This window comes from Lampris incognitus, chromosome 20 (assembly GCF_029633865.1).
Source record: "Lampris incognitus isolate fLamInc1 chromosome 20, fLamInc1.hap2, whole genome shotgun sequence".
Taxonomy (NCBI): Eukaryota; Metazoa; Chordata; class Actinopteri; order Lampriformes; family Lampridae; genus Lampris; species Lampris incognitus.
In genome coordinates this window covers 27,496,928-27,510,793 of record NC_079230.1, presented here as the reverse complement: position 1 = coordinate 27,510,793, position 13,866 = coordinate 27,496,928, and the positions used below count along the sequence as shown (strand labels likewise).

Below are 13,866 nucleotides of genomic sequence, written 5' to 3'. Positions count from 1 at the left end.
CTGTTGTAGTTTTTAATTCGTCACAATCTTCGCGGCGTCTTTTTACGGGGACGGGCGGGGGGACGTAAAGCGTCGCGTATTTGTAGTTTTTCGTCAAACCGTCTTGACTGTCGACTTCTCCCGGACGAACTACAAACGGACTTCCGGTTGGGGTCCGCCCCTTTAAAACTTCCCGCTCGATTTGGCAGAGCGGGCGACAGCGGAGGCAAAAAAAAAAAACATTTTAACCTCGCCATACATTTTCAAACGGGTAAGTTAAGCGGGCCAGGCTGCCAAATATAAAGAGGTGTGTCGCCGGTTAACCAGTTTCAATACGTTACTTTAAAGGTGCCGGTTAGAGAAATTATAGTTTTTGGTTTTCACACTTCGGGAAATACATTGCATAACCCTTGTGTTTTGACGGGGCACGCGTGACAGAGGTTATTATAAATGAGCTAACGCGAGCCCCGGTAGTGGTAGCTTAGCTCTTTGAATTAGAATAGCTAAATTATGCAAATGTTGGTAGTTACACGGGGACGATGTTGTAGTAACGTCACCATTCGTTTTAGTTCGTCCGGTCTGTGCGGTCTCTTTAGGTTAATATAGGGGGACAATCCGCCTCCGAGCCATGGTGTCCTTTATACCCACGTTTAGCTAACCTTCTAGCTAGCATCACCTTACACCTCCTCTCTTTGCAGGGTGAACAGGTTGTACCCGTTGCTCAGTCTGTTCCCAGAATGCCTCGCATCGAGAACGACATCAAGCTGGATTTCAAGGATGTGCTCCTTCGTCCTAAACGCAGCACACTCAAGTCTCGGAGTGAGGTGTGTATGTCATCCATGAAGTATGTGGCACATTACTGGCTGACCCCAGTTCTGCTTTCGTGTTGACATTGCACACACTGAACGCCTGAACATCTGTATCAGCCCTCGTTCCACCCTCAGATTTCAGTGGGGTTTTTTTTTTGTGTGGTTAAGTTTAGATATGAAACTTAAGACATTTTTGTAATGAACTATATTTTATATTTGTAAACTGCTATTTCGCACACATTACATGTCATGCAGGAGATTGTGATAAAATGTGTATTTTTGCAAAACTGGTGTGTCTAAGAATTGTGAGTGGGAATCCTGGGAATCCTAAACCAAAAAAAAAAAAAAAACATGATTTCCATGTAATCCAGAGTCATGCAGCCCTACTTCCCCCACACGGCCGGTTTTCTTCAATTGACCATTGAGCAGCTCACTTGGAGACAGTGGTGGTTGCATCTTACTCAGAGGCACATTGATGATATAGATAGATAGATAGATATAGAGATTGTCCTGCAGGAAATTTGTTTTCACAGCCAGTACATGCACAGAAGCAGTTTTTGTTGGAGATGGTCAGCGGGGTATAGAAACAGGGGGAACAGTACAGCAGGATGGGTTGGATTGTGCTTTTGTAAAGTAACAATAGGAGGTGGGGGGGGGAACAGAAAGTGCTTTGAGCTTGCGGATGGTGTGACGTCTTTGCTGGGATCGTTTATGGATATCAGTGATGTGTTGATCAAGTGAGTCCAAGATACTTGAAGTTGTTAACCTGTTTCACAGTCTTGCCTTGGATGGAGATGGGGTTCAGTCCAGTGAGGGGTGTGTTTGGTGTGTTAATGACTAGTTCTTGTGTCTTGTCCGCATTCAGTTGGAGGTAGTTGTCCGTGCACCATGTATAAAATCAGAAATGGAGTGTTGATAGTCCCAGTATGGCAGTATCATCAGAGTAGTTGTAGTAAGTGGTGATGAGTGAAGGGCTGATCCAGTCGTTTATGTAGAGTGTGTAGAAAAAGGGACCAAGGACCCAGCCCTGAGGGGCTCGGGCGTTGGTGATGATGGTTGATGATGTTACTATGCCTGTTCTTACAGCCCATGGTCTGTTGCTGAGGAAGTTGTGGACCAGTGGATGAGAGGTGGAGGGATGTTCAGATGGTGGAGTTTCTTGATCATCTGGTGGCGTTGAATTGTATTGAGGGTAGATGGTAGCTGCAGAGGTTGGGGAGAAGGTTACGCTTTGCTTATTAACCTTCCCAGCTGTCATTGTTGGTGTTGAGACTACAAAAATGATTACCTTATAAGAAACACGCTTGCGTGTCTTTCATTTAGACTACCATAACCCTATGATTTTAGAATAGCCCACATTGTGGGCAGAGATGCAAACTGGTGCTGTGGTTTTCTCAGTTTGGTGCAACAAATCCAGAGCGGTAAACTGAATTTATATTATTCAACAGATTTCACCCACCACCCCCTGTACTTTTCTCCCCCCCTTTAGGTGGACCTAATGAGGAGCTACACCTTCAGGAACTCCAAGGGCAACTACAGGGGGATCCCAATCATTGCTGCTAACATGGATACTGTTGGGACCTTCGACATGGCTTTAGCTTTGAACCAGGTAAGCTTCACATTTCACTTAGTTGTTGACAAAATCGTCTTGAGAGCTGAAACCATGTACCAGCACACATAGTCGTGTAAGCATTCTTATGAGAGAGTGTTTCCAGACAGATCCAATTCAGACAAAAATGTGTTAAAAAAGTAGATGAGTTAAGCCCATGCATGCCCTGACCCAGTGTACTCACCATTGCCATAGAGTAAATCAGACCCTGCTGTCATGAATGGGCCATATCACCACAGGCATGGGAAGATTTGAAAGGGGTGAAGGAAGCCGTCTATGTGAAACTAGAAAAACCATCCCTCAACAGAGGAGGAGGAGGTCTACGACACCACCTACCTCCCACTTACAATGCCGTCCTTTCATCTCTACCCAGGAGACTCAAAAGCTTAGCCTCCAAGAACAACAGTCGGTCACTAACGGCTCCAACGACTCTCATGACCACTGAATGGAGCACTAACGAAGTCGAAACTAACACCTCCAGCGACTGTCGTTGCTAAACATCGGAACACAAAAGAGCCACGCACATCAATACCTCTGATATAACGACTCCAAAGAGGCTAAATATCTGAGTTTCATCACCAGCCAGTCAGACTAGCTTGGTCTAGTCAGAAAGGCACGAAGTGGTGAAGCCTCTTGGATGAGAGGCGGAACGTCTTCACGGATATATAACCAAGTCCAGTTGCACTTGATTCAACTCCTTTGGATAACCAAGACCTGGATGAATGAGAACATTCACAGACATAAACGTATTGGTTTTCAAAAACACTGCATCGATTCACACATGGAAGCGGCTCTACACTGTGTAGTTTCCATCTCTGACCACTAGGTGGCATGTGCAGTATTGGTGCAGGGCAGCACAGAACCACAGCAGCGGTCGTTCCCAGTGCCACGTTAGTTATGGCTCTGATTACTCTAATTTTATGCGTAGTTAGGTTTTGTTTTTTTTAAAATTTTGACGAAATATTGTAATATTTTGCAGTGTTTGTAAGAATATGATATATCCAAATATACCGAATAATGACACGTGAACTTGTACCATGACATGAATCACATTGGCAAATTCTTGCCAATACACAGCCCTAGTAATAAGCAAACCCAGGAAAGTGTGTTGCAGGGTCCTGAATTCCAGCTCATCAACTGGACACCGAGATTCATTTTATAACTTCATGTGTGTGCAAATAGCCTGACCAGTCTGCCTTTTCCTCTCCTGTCTTTAAGTTCACCCTCTTCACTACCATCCACAAACACTACTCTGTGGACGACTGGAAGGAGTTTGCAGCAAAGCATCCAGAATGCCTACAGGTACTAAACATTATCATATATATGATGAGTTTATTGGTGGCGATATTTGCAGTTTTATTCTTTCGCTCTCTTTCTCGCTCCCTCCGATGTTCTTTGTCAGAGTGTAGCAGTCAGCACAGGGACCGGTGACGGGGACTTTGAGAAGATTTCGGCCATCTTGGAAGCATTGCCCCAGCTTCAATATATCTGTGTGGATGTGGCTAATGGCTACTCTGAACACTTTGTCCACTTTGTCAAAGACGTCAGGCAGAAGTTTCCATTGCACACGATCATGGTCAGTAGCTTCAGTGTCTTTGTCAGTTGTCTGTTATGTTGGATTTTTTTTTATGTTTTCAGTGTGTTCCTATATATCAGGGGTTCAAAACTTTTTCATGCTGTGACCCACCAGCAGGGAGGCATTTTGGCCTACAACCCGCCAAATATTTTGTGCAGTAAAATAATCTATAAATTAAATAAAAGCGAGTAAATTAACGGTCCTCTATATTGTCTATCATCAATCCAGTGTTCCTCTTTTCGATATTCCATCATGGGCTCCTCATTGGCAGATGAAGCATACAAGTCATGTGAACATTCAACATTATTTTAGGGATGTTTTGAAATACATTTATATCATTGCATCACTTTCATTGAATCAGAAAAGTATAATAAAACAAAATCTCCTCTTTCTTTTTTTATTTAAATAAAGAAACAGATATTTGATGACAACAAAAAAAATGCATTTTTTTCTTTGTATCGGAATAAAATGTGTTTTTTTTTCTGTGGATATCCTGACTGGCCTCCTGTGGGTCACGACTCGGTTTGAAAACCATTGCTATATAGTGACAAACCAGCTGCCTGGCCGTTATGAGTGTGACTGTGTGAACGTGAAGCTAGCTGTTGAGAGAAAAGACTAACAAGCTCAGTCGTCTTTTCCCTGGAAACGTAAAGCTTCAGGAGACGATTTCCTTTTGTGTCTTTCGTCAGGCAGGAAACGTGGTGACAGGAGAAATGGTGGAGGAGTTGATCCTGGCTGGCGCTGACATCATCAAAGTAGGAATCGGACCAGGTGATTTCAACACATCCGTCCATAACACCCCGACACTCAGCTTGGCTTACACTGAATTTGCCGAATGATGTACTGAACGTCCTGTTACCACACCTCACGTTATGCAGGCGTCCGCTTTGAATGTCAAACTGGCCTGCTGACACGTTCATCTCCGAACTCTGTTCACCTTGCACAATGCAAAGCTGGAGTAGCCGCCTCCATTTGAAATATCTACTATAGGGGGCATCCAGGTGGTGTGGCAGTCTATTCTGTTGCCTACCAACACAGGGATCGCCGGTTCAAATCCCCATGTTACCTCCGGCTTGGTCGGGCGTCCCTACAGACACAATTGGCCGTGTCTGTGGGTGAGAAGCCGGATGTGGGTATGTGTCCTGGTCGCAGCGCTAGCGCCTCCTCTGGTCGGTCAGGGCGCCTGTTCGAGGGGGAGGGGGAACTGGGGGGAATAGCGTGAGCCTCCCACACGCTACGTCCCCCTGGTGAAACTCCTCCCTGTCAGGTGAAAAGAAGCGGCTGGCGACCCCACATGTATGGGAGGCGACATGTGGTAGTCTGCAGCCCTTCCCGGATCGGCAGAGGGGGTGGAACAGCGACCAGGACAGCTCGGAAGAGTGGGGTAATTGGTCAGATACAGTTGGGGGGGGGGGGGTGGATATCTACTATATGAATACCACCTATTGTGTCTGGATCCTATTTATTTGTATGAAAGTACAAAGTACTTTTAAGACAGTATTTGAGAGTAACAGACCTGGATGCAATAGTATCCGTAATGCTTGGTTTTTAAATGCGTCAAGTGCCACATGGGTGGGGTTTAAGCCACATCAAGACATGTCAGGTAAGTTGTCAATGACAAAAAAGGAGTATCCAAGGCTCAGCGTTTTCAGTTTTTATTTTTCAAAGCCATCCAGCATGCCGAATTTCGCCACAAGAGGACACTGTTACATAACCTCACACGAACAGGAACAACTTTTGGATCCGTGGAAGCATAAAATCCGGGTGAAAATCAGTTTAAAAATCTGGGTATTTTTCTGCGAAAATCGGTAAAAACCGAAATCGCAGTGCCTTGGGAATATCAGATGAATTGCTGTATTGTTCTACGTGACAACCCCCCCCCCCCCGCTCCGTTTGGCCCCCTAGAATGCCAAAACAGATCGCACAAAGAAGTTTAACGAATGCTTTTTGATGCCGGACTGTGACCTTGCTGGTCATCCGTGTGTGGTTTCTCTGCAGGGTCGGTGTGCACCACTCGCAAGAAGACGGGGGTCGGATATCCGCAGCTGAGTGCGGTGATCGAGTGTGCAGACGCAGCCCATGGCCTGGGAGGACACATCATCTCCGTGAGTGCCTCGGGTCAACGTTACCAACTCTCATCTGATGGGGTGTTTTGGCACCATGTTGTCTGGACTAAACCAGGAACAGTAAAAGTTCAAGAAGCGCTGATTGTGCTCCTCTCCGTTACATATTGTTCACCCGCCTTTCATATTTTCTTAAACAGCACTCAACACTTCATGATGGTTGCAGGAATATTTGTGTTGCTTTGAGGTACTGAGGTACTGTGCCAAATTCAAGAACGCTTACTGTTGTAATTCGGCACGACTGCCCTGGTGAAGAGCGTCGACCATTTGAAATGAAACCGGGCTGCTTGTGCATTCAGTGCCGTGTTTTGGATGTAGATTTCAGCAATGTCGCTTTAATGTCAGTGTTTGAGAGGCCATATTTCAACAAGGGGTCCAGGGTTCAAGATCCCGTGTGTGCGAGCGTCCACCTTGCTGACGTGTCCCTTAATAGAAGACTGTCTGCACCAGGTCCATAGATGTAGCTTGTCTTGCTGAAGGGGTGTGATAAAGTATCATGTTATTTTTTGTTATTGAACGAAGCTTCTGATGACCAACTACGAACCTTCGCCACAAAGTTTCTTTTTTTTTTTTGTGTGGATTTTTTCCCTTTTTTTTTCTTTCCAATTGTACCCAGCCAATTACCTCGCTCTTCTGAGCCGTCCTGGTCGCTGCTCCAGCACCTCTGCTGATCCGGGGGAGGGCTGCAGACTACCACGTGCCTCCTCCGATACATGTGGGGTCGCCAGCCACTTCTTTTCACCTGACAGTGAGAAGTTTCACCAGGGGGACGTAGCGCGTAGGAGGATAACGCTATTCCCCCCAGTTCCCCCTCCCCCCTGAACAGGCGCCCTGACCGACCAGAGGAGGCTCTAGTGCAGTGACCAGGACACATACCCACATCCGGCTTCCCACCCGCAGACACGGTCAATTGTGTGTGTAGGGACCCCCGACCAAGCCGGAGGAAATGGATTCGAACCGCCGATCCCTGTGTTGGTAGGTGACGAAATAGACCGCTACTCTACCCGGACGCCCAAGCCTCTTCTTTTTTGTTCCGAACACACAAGATGCTTCCCTCGTATCTTCAGCTTGTTCTGATAGGCCCCACAAAGTACCTCTAAATGAACAAGGTATCATCAGATCAAAGTCTTTTGCTGCCTATTTCACTTTCCTTCTCCCCTACAGGACGGAGGATGTACTTGTCCAGGAGATGTCTCAAAGGCTTTTGGTGAGTTCAAGCACTTTGAAATTACAGTCAAAAAGACGTTTGTCAGGGGACTTGGATCTTGTTTGATTGACTGCATCTGTGTGTGACTGGCCCTCAGGAGCCGGGGCGGACTTTGTGATGCTTGGCGGGATGCTGGCCGGCCACTCCGAGAGCGGAGGAGAGATCATCGAGAAGAACGGCACAAAGTATAAGCTGTTCTACGGCATGAGCTCCGACACAGCCATGAAGAAACACGCCGGGGGCGTCGCCGAGTACAGGTCAGAGGAGGAGCACCACCTTCACGTCACAACACCGTGAAAATACCCCTTTCATAGTGACAGATATCAATCCACGCTTTGCATTTACACCCGAAAATTCCCAAAGAAAGGCAATTTTAAATTCCACTGGCCCCAACCCCATTGAGGTACATGAAAGAAATAGAAAAGAAAAGGAATCTGATGCCTCCGAAAAAAGTTGGTTTTCAATTATGTGATGGCACTAAGTGATATATACAGTTATTCAAAGGAAAGATTGCATTTTGTTAATCTTTTTTACCCCTCTGAGACTGTTTTCTGACATCACTGCTGGCTACCTGGAGGGACAACATTTTGTTAAAAACATCTGCTGTTGAATTTTGGCAGTTTTTCTATTTGTTAGTACAAGTGACATTTTTAACAAGCAGGTGAGCTTTCATTATGATATTATCTAAATAGTTTCTTTCAAATTTTTTGTATATTTATTTCATATTTTCAATTCTATGTGGCCTGAAATCATAAACTGGAACTCAAAAGAACCCAGAATGTTCTTATGAAGGATCCTGATAACGTCAAATATAAGGCATGGACATTGGTTACCAAGCAACAGGTTACAGTGACTTAGTTAAAGCAGCGCCACATAGCGTTTTTGGCACACATAAATCCAGGAATGGGGGTGGCGCAGTGGTTAGCGCAGTTGCCTCACAGCAAGAAGGTCCTGGGTTCGAGCCCCGGGGTAGTCCAACCTTGGGGGTCGTCCTCTGTGTGGTCTTTGCATGTTCTCCCCGTGTCTGTGTGGGTTTCCTCTGCGGGCTCCGGTTTCTTCCCACAGTCCAAAGACATGTAGGTCAGGTGAATCAGCCATACTAAATTGTCCCTAAGTGTGAATGTGTGTGTGTGTGTGTCTGCCCTGTGAGGGCCTGGCAGCCTGTCCAGGGTGTCTCCCCGCCTGCCACTCAATGAATGATGGGATAGGCTCCAGCATCCCACGCAATCCTGAGAGTAGGATAAGCGGTCTGGATAATGGATGGATGGGTGGAAATCTAGAAATGTTACTTCACCTCGTCTGTCCATTTTTGTTTGTTTCTGCATTCTAACTGTAAAATTTATTCACTATTTAGTGCCCTCAAAAATTCCCACAATGCAACTGAAAATGCAGTGCTGAGCTGAAAATACAACAATGAAATGCATCACCTCTTCCCCACTCTGCTCGTGCACTCTTTTCAGTGTCAAATACTGCGAGATGGGTATAAAAATAAGCTGCAAAATGAGGAATCAGTAGTCCTGATATCTCCATTTGTCACTCCCAGAACAAGCTGTTGTGTTTTATGTTAGCGAATGAGTGAATGGGGAAATGATTCAGTTTTTTGAGCCACGACTTGCACGTATCTTGGTGCTACACGATGAAGGAAAGAAGTTCCTCCGTCAACACCAGTGATGTAGCCTGAAAGACGGTGACATAAAAAATGTTGTCGAAATCCAAAAAGTTAACTGGTGCAGCTTGCAAGGTGAACAGCTGTGTGAAGAAGAGGTATATTAGAAAATAGCACATTCCGCTTTCATCCAGCAATTATTTTGCCCTTTGCTTTTGCCTTTTTTGCCCCCCCACCCAGAGCGTCCGAGGGGAAGACGGTGGAGGTTCCTTACAAAGGCCCGGTGGAGATGACGGTCAGGGACGTGCTGGGTGGGGTCCGCTCCACCTGCACCTACGTGGGGGCGGCCAAGCTGAAGGAGCTGAGCCGCAGGACGACTTTCATCCGGGTCAACCAGCAGCTCAACACTGTTTTTGGCAATGACAGCTAAGCTGGCGTCTGGACCGCGGGGCCCCGTCGATCTCACAGTCACCACACACACACCTGCATACGAACATACATGCATACCAGATATCTTTATGTCCTTTGTACTGGCCACATGAATCTGCCGTGTGGTTAAAAACAACCATCAAGGTCAGTGCAGCAGTTTTTTATCATCTGCCTTCGTATGATCTCACAAATGTAGCTCCTCATCGTGGTAATCGAGTCATGTCGGACTCCTTAGGTGTTTTAGAAAATATGATACCAGTCACCAAATTGATGTTTAGCATCTCCAGACATCAGACACGGCAGTTTTCTTTTCCAGCTCTGGAAACATTCCTCTCCATCCCCACATTTAACTCCCACCATCGATCATTCCACGCCAGCTCTCTGTTTTGTATTTGTCTGTTTCCTAGCTGTATGCAAATGTTCTGTTTTTATTTTTGTGTATTATTCCAGGCGTCTCACTGCCAAGTTGCAAATTTACACACTGTAAGCAACATACATAGTATGTCTTTGTCACCAAAGTAAAAAAAAAAATCGAGTCTTAAGAGCACTTGGACAGGATTAAAGATATATACAGTTTTTAGTGGTGGATTAAGAATCAAAACGTAGTTGTGTTGTCAGTTGTTCACTGGCGAGTGTTGCACTTTGACATTTGAAATGATCCATTATTGTCAGCTTGCCTTATTTTGTCATGAAAGTTGTTTGTTAAATTGAAATTAATTAATTTTGAACTGATGATATTATATACTATTGACAAAATCAGACCAGTTAGTGTTCAGAACTGCCATGTGATTTATCCACCCCCCCCCCCCAATCACATTTGCTGGCAAGCATGATGACACGTTTCGGTCAGTAGCTGCAGATGTCATTTACCACTGTGAGGTGGTTATGGGCCATTTTATGTGCCAATTTACCTCCAGGAACAGCAGGTCTATCGTACATCTGTCAGCTGACCTGGTCACAGTACAGACCTTTAAGCATAAAAAAAAAATTGTGTGATTTCTCTGGCAGTTGCTGCTTCCGCTGGATACCAAAGTTAACGTGGGTTTGTTGTAGGAATGGACACGGTGTACACGTGGTTTGTTTTACTCTCGTTTTTATTTGGTCAGAATTGAACAGGCACACTTCCACTGATCTGTATTAAACGTTCGCTATGGACCAGTTTTCACATCGGCCTTCCTGTTGCCCCGTCTCTGAAGTGTCTTTTCTCTGTGTAGTGTGACTTTTCCCACTGCAACGTCAACCACAGCAAAACCTGCGACTCACTGAACTGTGTGGGTGGCAGCGGCGGGGCACATCTGGCCAAAAACACGGCCCCTTTCTATATACAGCAGGTAAATATGCAGTTTAAATGTCCCTACATTTTCTTTTAAGGCTCCACGTTTCCCCGTCTTCTCTATTCTTGACATAGTCGTACATAATATTTGACTTAAAGTCCCATGTTGACATTGTTCAGCTCACTTCCTCTCGCTTCACGTGACATGGAAAAAAACAAGGACTTGGCACACAAAAATCCCACAGCCCCCTTAAGGGACCTGCATAGAGGGGGGGGGGGGAGAAGGGAAAGAAGCTATGCAAAACAAAATGTAGCCAGGAATTGAGGAAGTCCCAGAGCCGGTGTTGTGATCCGGACCAAAGTTCAGGAACCACCTTAAGATGAGCTGCGACAACACTTGCGAATGTTATGGTGAATTTGAGATTGTCCCCAAAACAGGGCCGCACAGTCATGAAACAGCAAGTTTAACACAAAACACAGTGCCATGGACGAGAAGGCCAACAATTGCGGGGGGGGGGGGATTGCCATCTAGCAAAACAGCTGGCTGGATAAAACGCGGCCGTGCGGGCACGCATGCGCAGACTAGACTTGGCCGCCGTGCGGATATAATGTGGACGCGGTCGACTTTTGGCAGCGTCGTCTTGACTGCGGCGCTTGGCTCTGACCTGCTCGTCAGTTACAGAAGTTCGCAAAGAAGCTCGGTGGTGCGGAATTTGTCAGTCATTTGACCACAGCTGCAGTAGTTATTACCAAAGGCACCAGCTGAACGGGATCTGCCACACCGGCACCTGTTCTGCCGTGGAAAGCCAAAACCGGAAGTGAACGCATTACTGTGGGCACTGTCGTCCACCTTGAGAAAGGGAGCGTACTCTCGGCTGGGGCTGCGCAACGGGATTTTCAGTATCTCCGTCCTGTCGCACTGGTTGAGGAAGGACAACGAGGCCTTGGAAACGTTCCACACAACTTCCACCTTTTGGGGCCGGCACGCGTCGCTTGCGCAAGCCAGCCTCGTCTGGGACGACGTGTGGGACGACATGACAGGAGTAAGCTGGTTACCCAGCCAGCCCAGGGCGCTGATGTCTCCGTGTGTTTGAATATATGAGAGATTATTTGCGAGGTAACCTGTGACGTTTTTGGCACATAAACCGATGGTCCAGTCAAACTGCATCGGGAGGCTGAGCGTCCATCTGATGGTGTCGGAATCGGTGTGGGGCATCTGGATGAGAACGTTGCAGTTCGGGAAGTTGCCCTCCCAGCTGTGGCAGAAAACTTTCTTGCGGTCTTTGGACAGCGACACGGGCGCTGCCAAACTCTGCGGGTCAAAGGTCAGCTGCGAGTTGAAATCGGGGGCGTCCTGGTTGCTCGTCGGGTTTTTCGGGTTGACCAAAGTCAGCGTGGAGTCCAGCAGCTGGGTCGCCTGCTGTATCATCGTTTGGCCACCTTGCTGCAACTCCCGGAGCAGTTTGTTGCGCTCGCTGCCGGGCTCTAACCCGTTCCCCAGATCCACCGCTTTGGCCTTTTGCACATCCTGATACACCTGAGAGTAGAGCTGGAGGAAACGGAAGGCGTCCTCCTCCCTTTTCGCCGCCTCCACGCTGCTCTTGGCGGTTTTGATGGCCAGCAGGCGGGCGGCGACAGAGCTCTGGACTCGGGTCTGGGCGAGGTCGCGCAGGCTCGACACGGCCTCAATGAGACGCGTGGCAGAACGCTGCAGCTTGTCTCTTTCGCTCCTGTCCCACGTCTCCAGGCTCAGTTTCCCTTTCTCGGTATTGGCCAAGGCCTTCTGCTCGGTGGCCAGCCGCTGCAGCAGCTCCTCGTGAGCCGTGGGGAGGGTTTTCATGTCATGCAGGCGGTGCTGGCCCTCGATGGCGCAGGACACGCACACGTTGACCAGGTCGTCCAAACAGTAGTACTCCAACAGCTTGCCGTGTTGGGGACATTTGGTGCCGGCGTCCCCCGCCAGGGCGATGGGCTCGGTCAGAGGGTGCGTCTGCAGCAGCACCGGGGTGGTCAGGTGGGCCTGCAGGTGTTGGACGCACATGGAGATCTCACACTTCATGCAGGTCTTCCGTGCTGGTGACGGATGGTCAGCTGGGCACATGTCACACTGAAGAACTCCCGTCTTTTTCTCTTTCAGGTTGTCAGACATGTTTTCCGGTTCTGCGGGATCTCGGTGTTGGTGCCTTTTCTTTTTTTTCCTCCTCCTTCTTTTTCTTGCGTTTTTTTTTTACACTGGCGACGGTGAAATGGTGCTCGCCTTGCGACTCATCGCTCTCCAGCGCAAAGGAACTGCCCAAGTTTCCGTCTCCTCCCACTACATCCTTGTTTATAAGCGTTGCAAGCCGAGCCCCGCCCCCTTTAAGGCGGGGGCGGGGGTTGCGGGTGATCCGTGTGGGTGACGTACACGCGCGTTAGGATTCTAGTGCATCGTATGGGGAGAGAGGCTGTGTATATTAAACTGCGCTGAAGTGCCCCGCTCTCCCCCCGCGGAGTTGCTCCGGACCCCTCGCAGTGAAGCGCGTTGCCGGGCTAAGCTAAACAGGCTAGCTGGCGAGACACCGGAGGCTTCCACGCTACGCTGGCGGGCTCGCTGCGTCTTACGTCACCCACGCAGATTACCCCGCAAAGCCCCGCCTTAAAGGGGCGTGGCCGGGCTGGCGAGACGAGGAAACGAAACCTAACCGCTGTCCAAGGCGGTGGTCGTTTGTTGTTTTGTTTTTTTTGCACTTTGCCCCTCAATGGAAACTTCCTGAGGGCGTTTCTAGTTGATAACGCTAACCCTGACTTATTTTTACCCTCTCTGTTTGAAAAATGTGTTGTTTTTTTTGTTTTTGTTTAACAAGCAAGGAAACAAAATATCAATATGTCATAAATGGAATCTTACTGGTCGACACGTGCCCGCATACGTTAATCCACCTTCCGCATTTGCTTATTTGATATCGAAACCAAAAGATGCGTTAAAATGATCGTTGCGTCCAAACTCGCAAAAAAAAAAAACAGGCTGTGAAACCTGCTCGGTTGCGTCGTGTGTGGACTGGCCTGCGTTTGGTTTTATCCGTGTGTTGTGTCTTTAGTGTGACGTTCTTGTGTCATGTTTTGCCGTTTTTACGCATGTTTAAGTTTCGGTTATATTGGGACGCACTTTGCGACGTCTGCCCTCCGGAGGGGTAAAGTAAACGAATGTTACTCGTTTACTTACGAATGCATTTCTTTGGATGAGCGCCCCTCTGCTGTGCTGGCGGTCATCGGTAGTAA

General features: G+C 47.6%; 2 protein-coding genes across 2 annotated transcripts; one reads left to right on the top strand and one right to left on the bottom strand.

Moving 5' to 3' along the window:
* The first annotated feature begins 152 nt into the window (after window positions 1-152).
* On the top strand, window positions 153-10,503 carry gmpr2 (guanosine monophosphate reductase 2). Its single transcript, XM_056300286.1, has 10 exons — window positions 153-250; window positions 678-803; window positions 2,278-2,397; window positions 3,616-3,699; window positions 3,800-3,973; window positions 4,663-4,744; window positions 5,972-6,078; window positions 7,261-7,303; window positions 7,401-7,560; window positions 9,150-10,503. The coding sequence occupies exons 2-10, from the start codon at window positions 717-719 to the stop codon at window positions 9,337-9,339; spliced, it is 1,047 nt and encodes a 348-aa protein (XP_056156261.1). The 5' UTR covers window positions 153-250; window positions 678-716; the 3' UTR covers window positions 9,340-10,503.
* Window positions 10,415-12,979, bottom strand: si:dkey-183c6.9 (E3 ubiquitin/ISG15 ligase TRIM25). Its single transcript, XM_056300285.1, has one exon. The coding sequence runs from the start codon at window positions 12,758-12,760 to the stop codon at window positions 11,288-11,290; it is 1,473 nt and encodes a 490-aa protein (XP_056156260.1). The 5' UTR covers window positions 12,761-12,979; the 3' UTR covers window positions 10,415-11,287.
* Window positions 12,980-13,866: the final 887 nt, after the last annotated feature.

Excerpts from the sequence above, each read along its gene's own strand:
- gmpr2 (XM_056300286.1), top strand. The coding sequence starts at position 717 with ATGCCTCGCATCGAGAACGACATCAAGCTGGATTTCAAGGATGTGCTC. Across the intron at positions 804-2,277 it reads CACTCAAGTCTCGGAGTGAG|GTGGACCTAATGAGGAGCTA; the intron begins GTGTGTATGTCA and ends CCCCCCCTTTAG. Across the intron at positions 7,561-9,149 it reads GGGGGCGTCGCCGAGTACAG|AGCGTCCGAGGGGAAGACGG; the intron begins GTCAGAGGAGGA and ends CCCCCCACCCAG.
- si:dkey-183c6.9 (XM_056300285.1), bottom strand. The coding sequence starts at position 12,760 with ATGTCTGACAACCTGAAAGAGAAAAAGACGGGAGTTCTTCAGTGTGAC.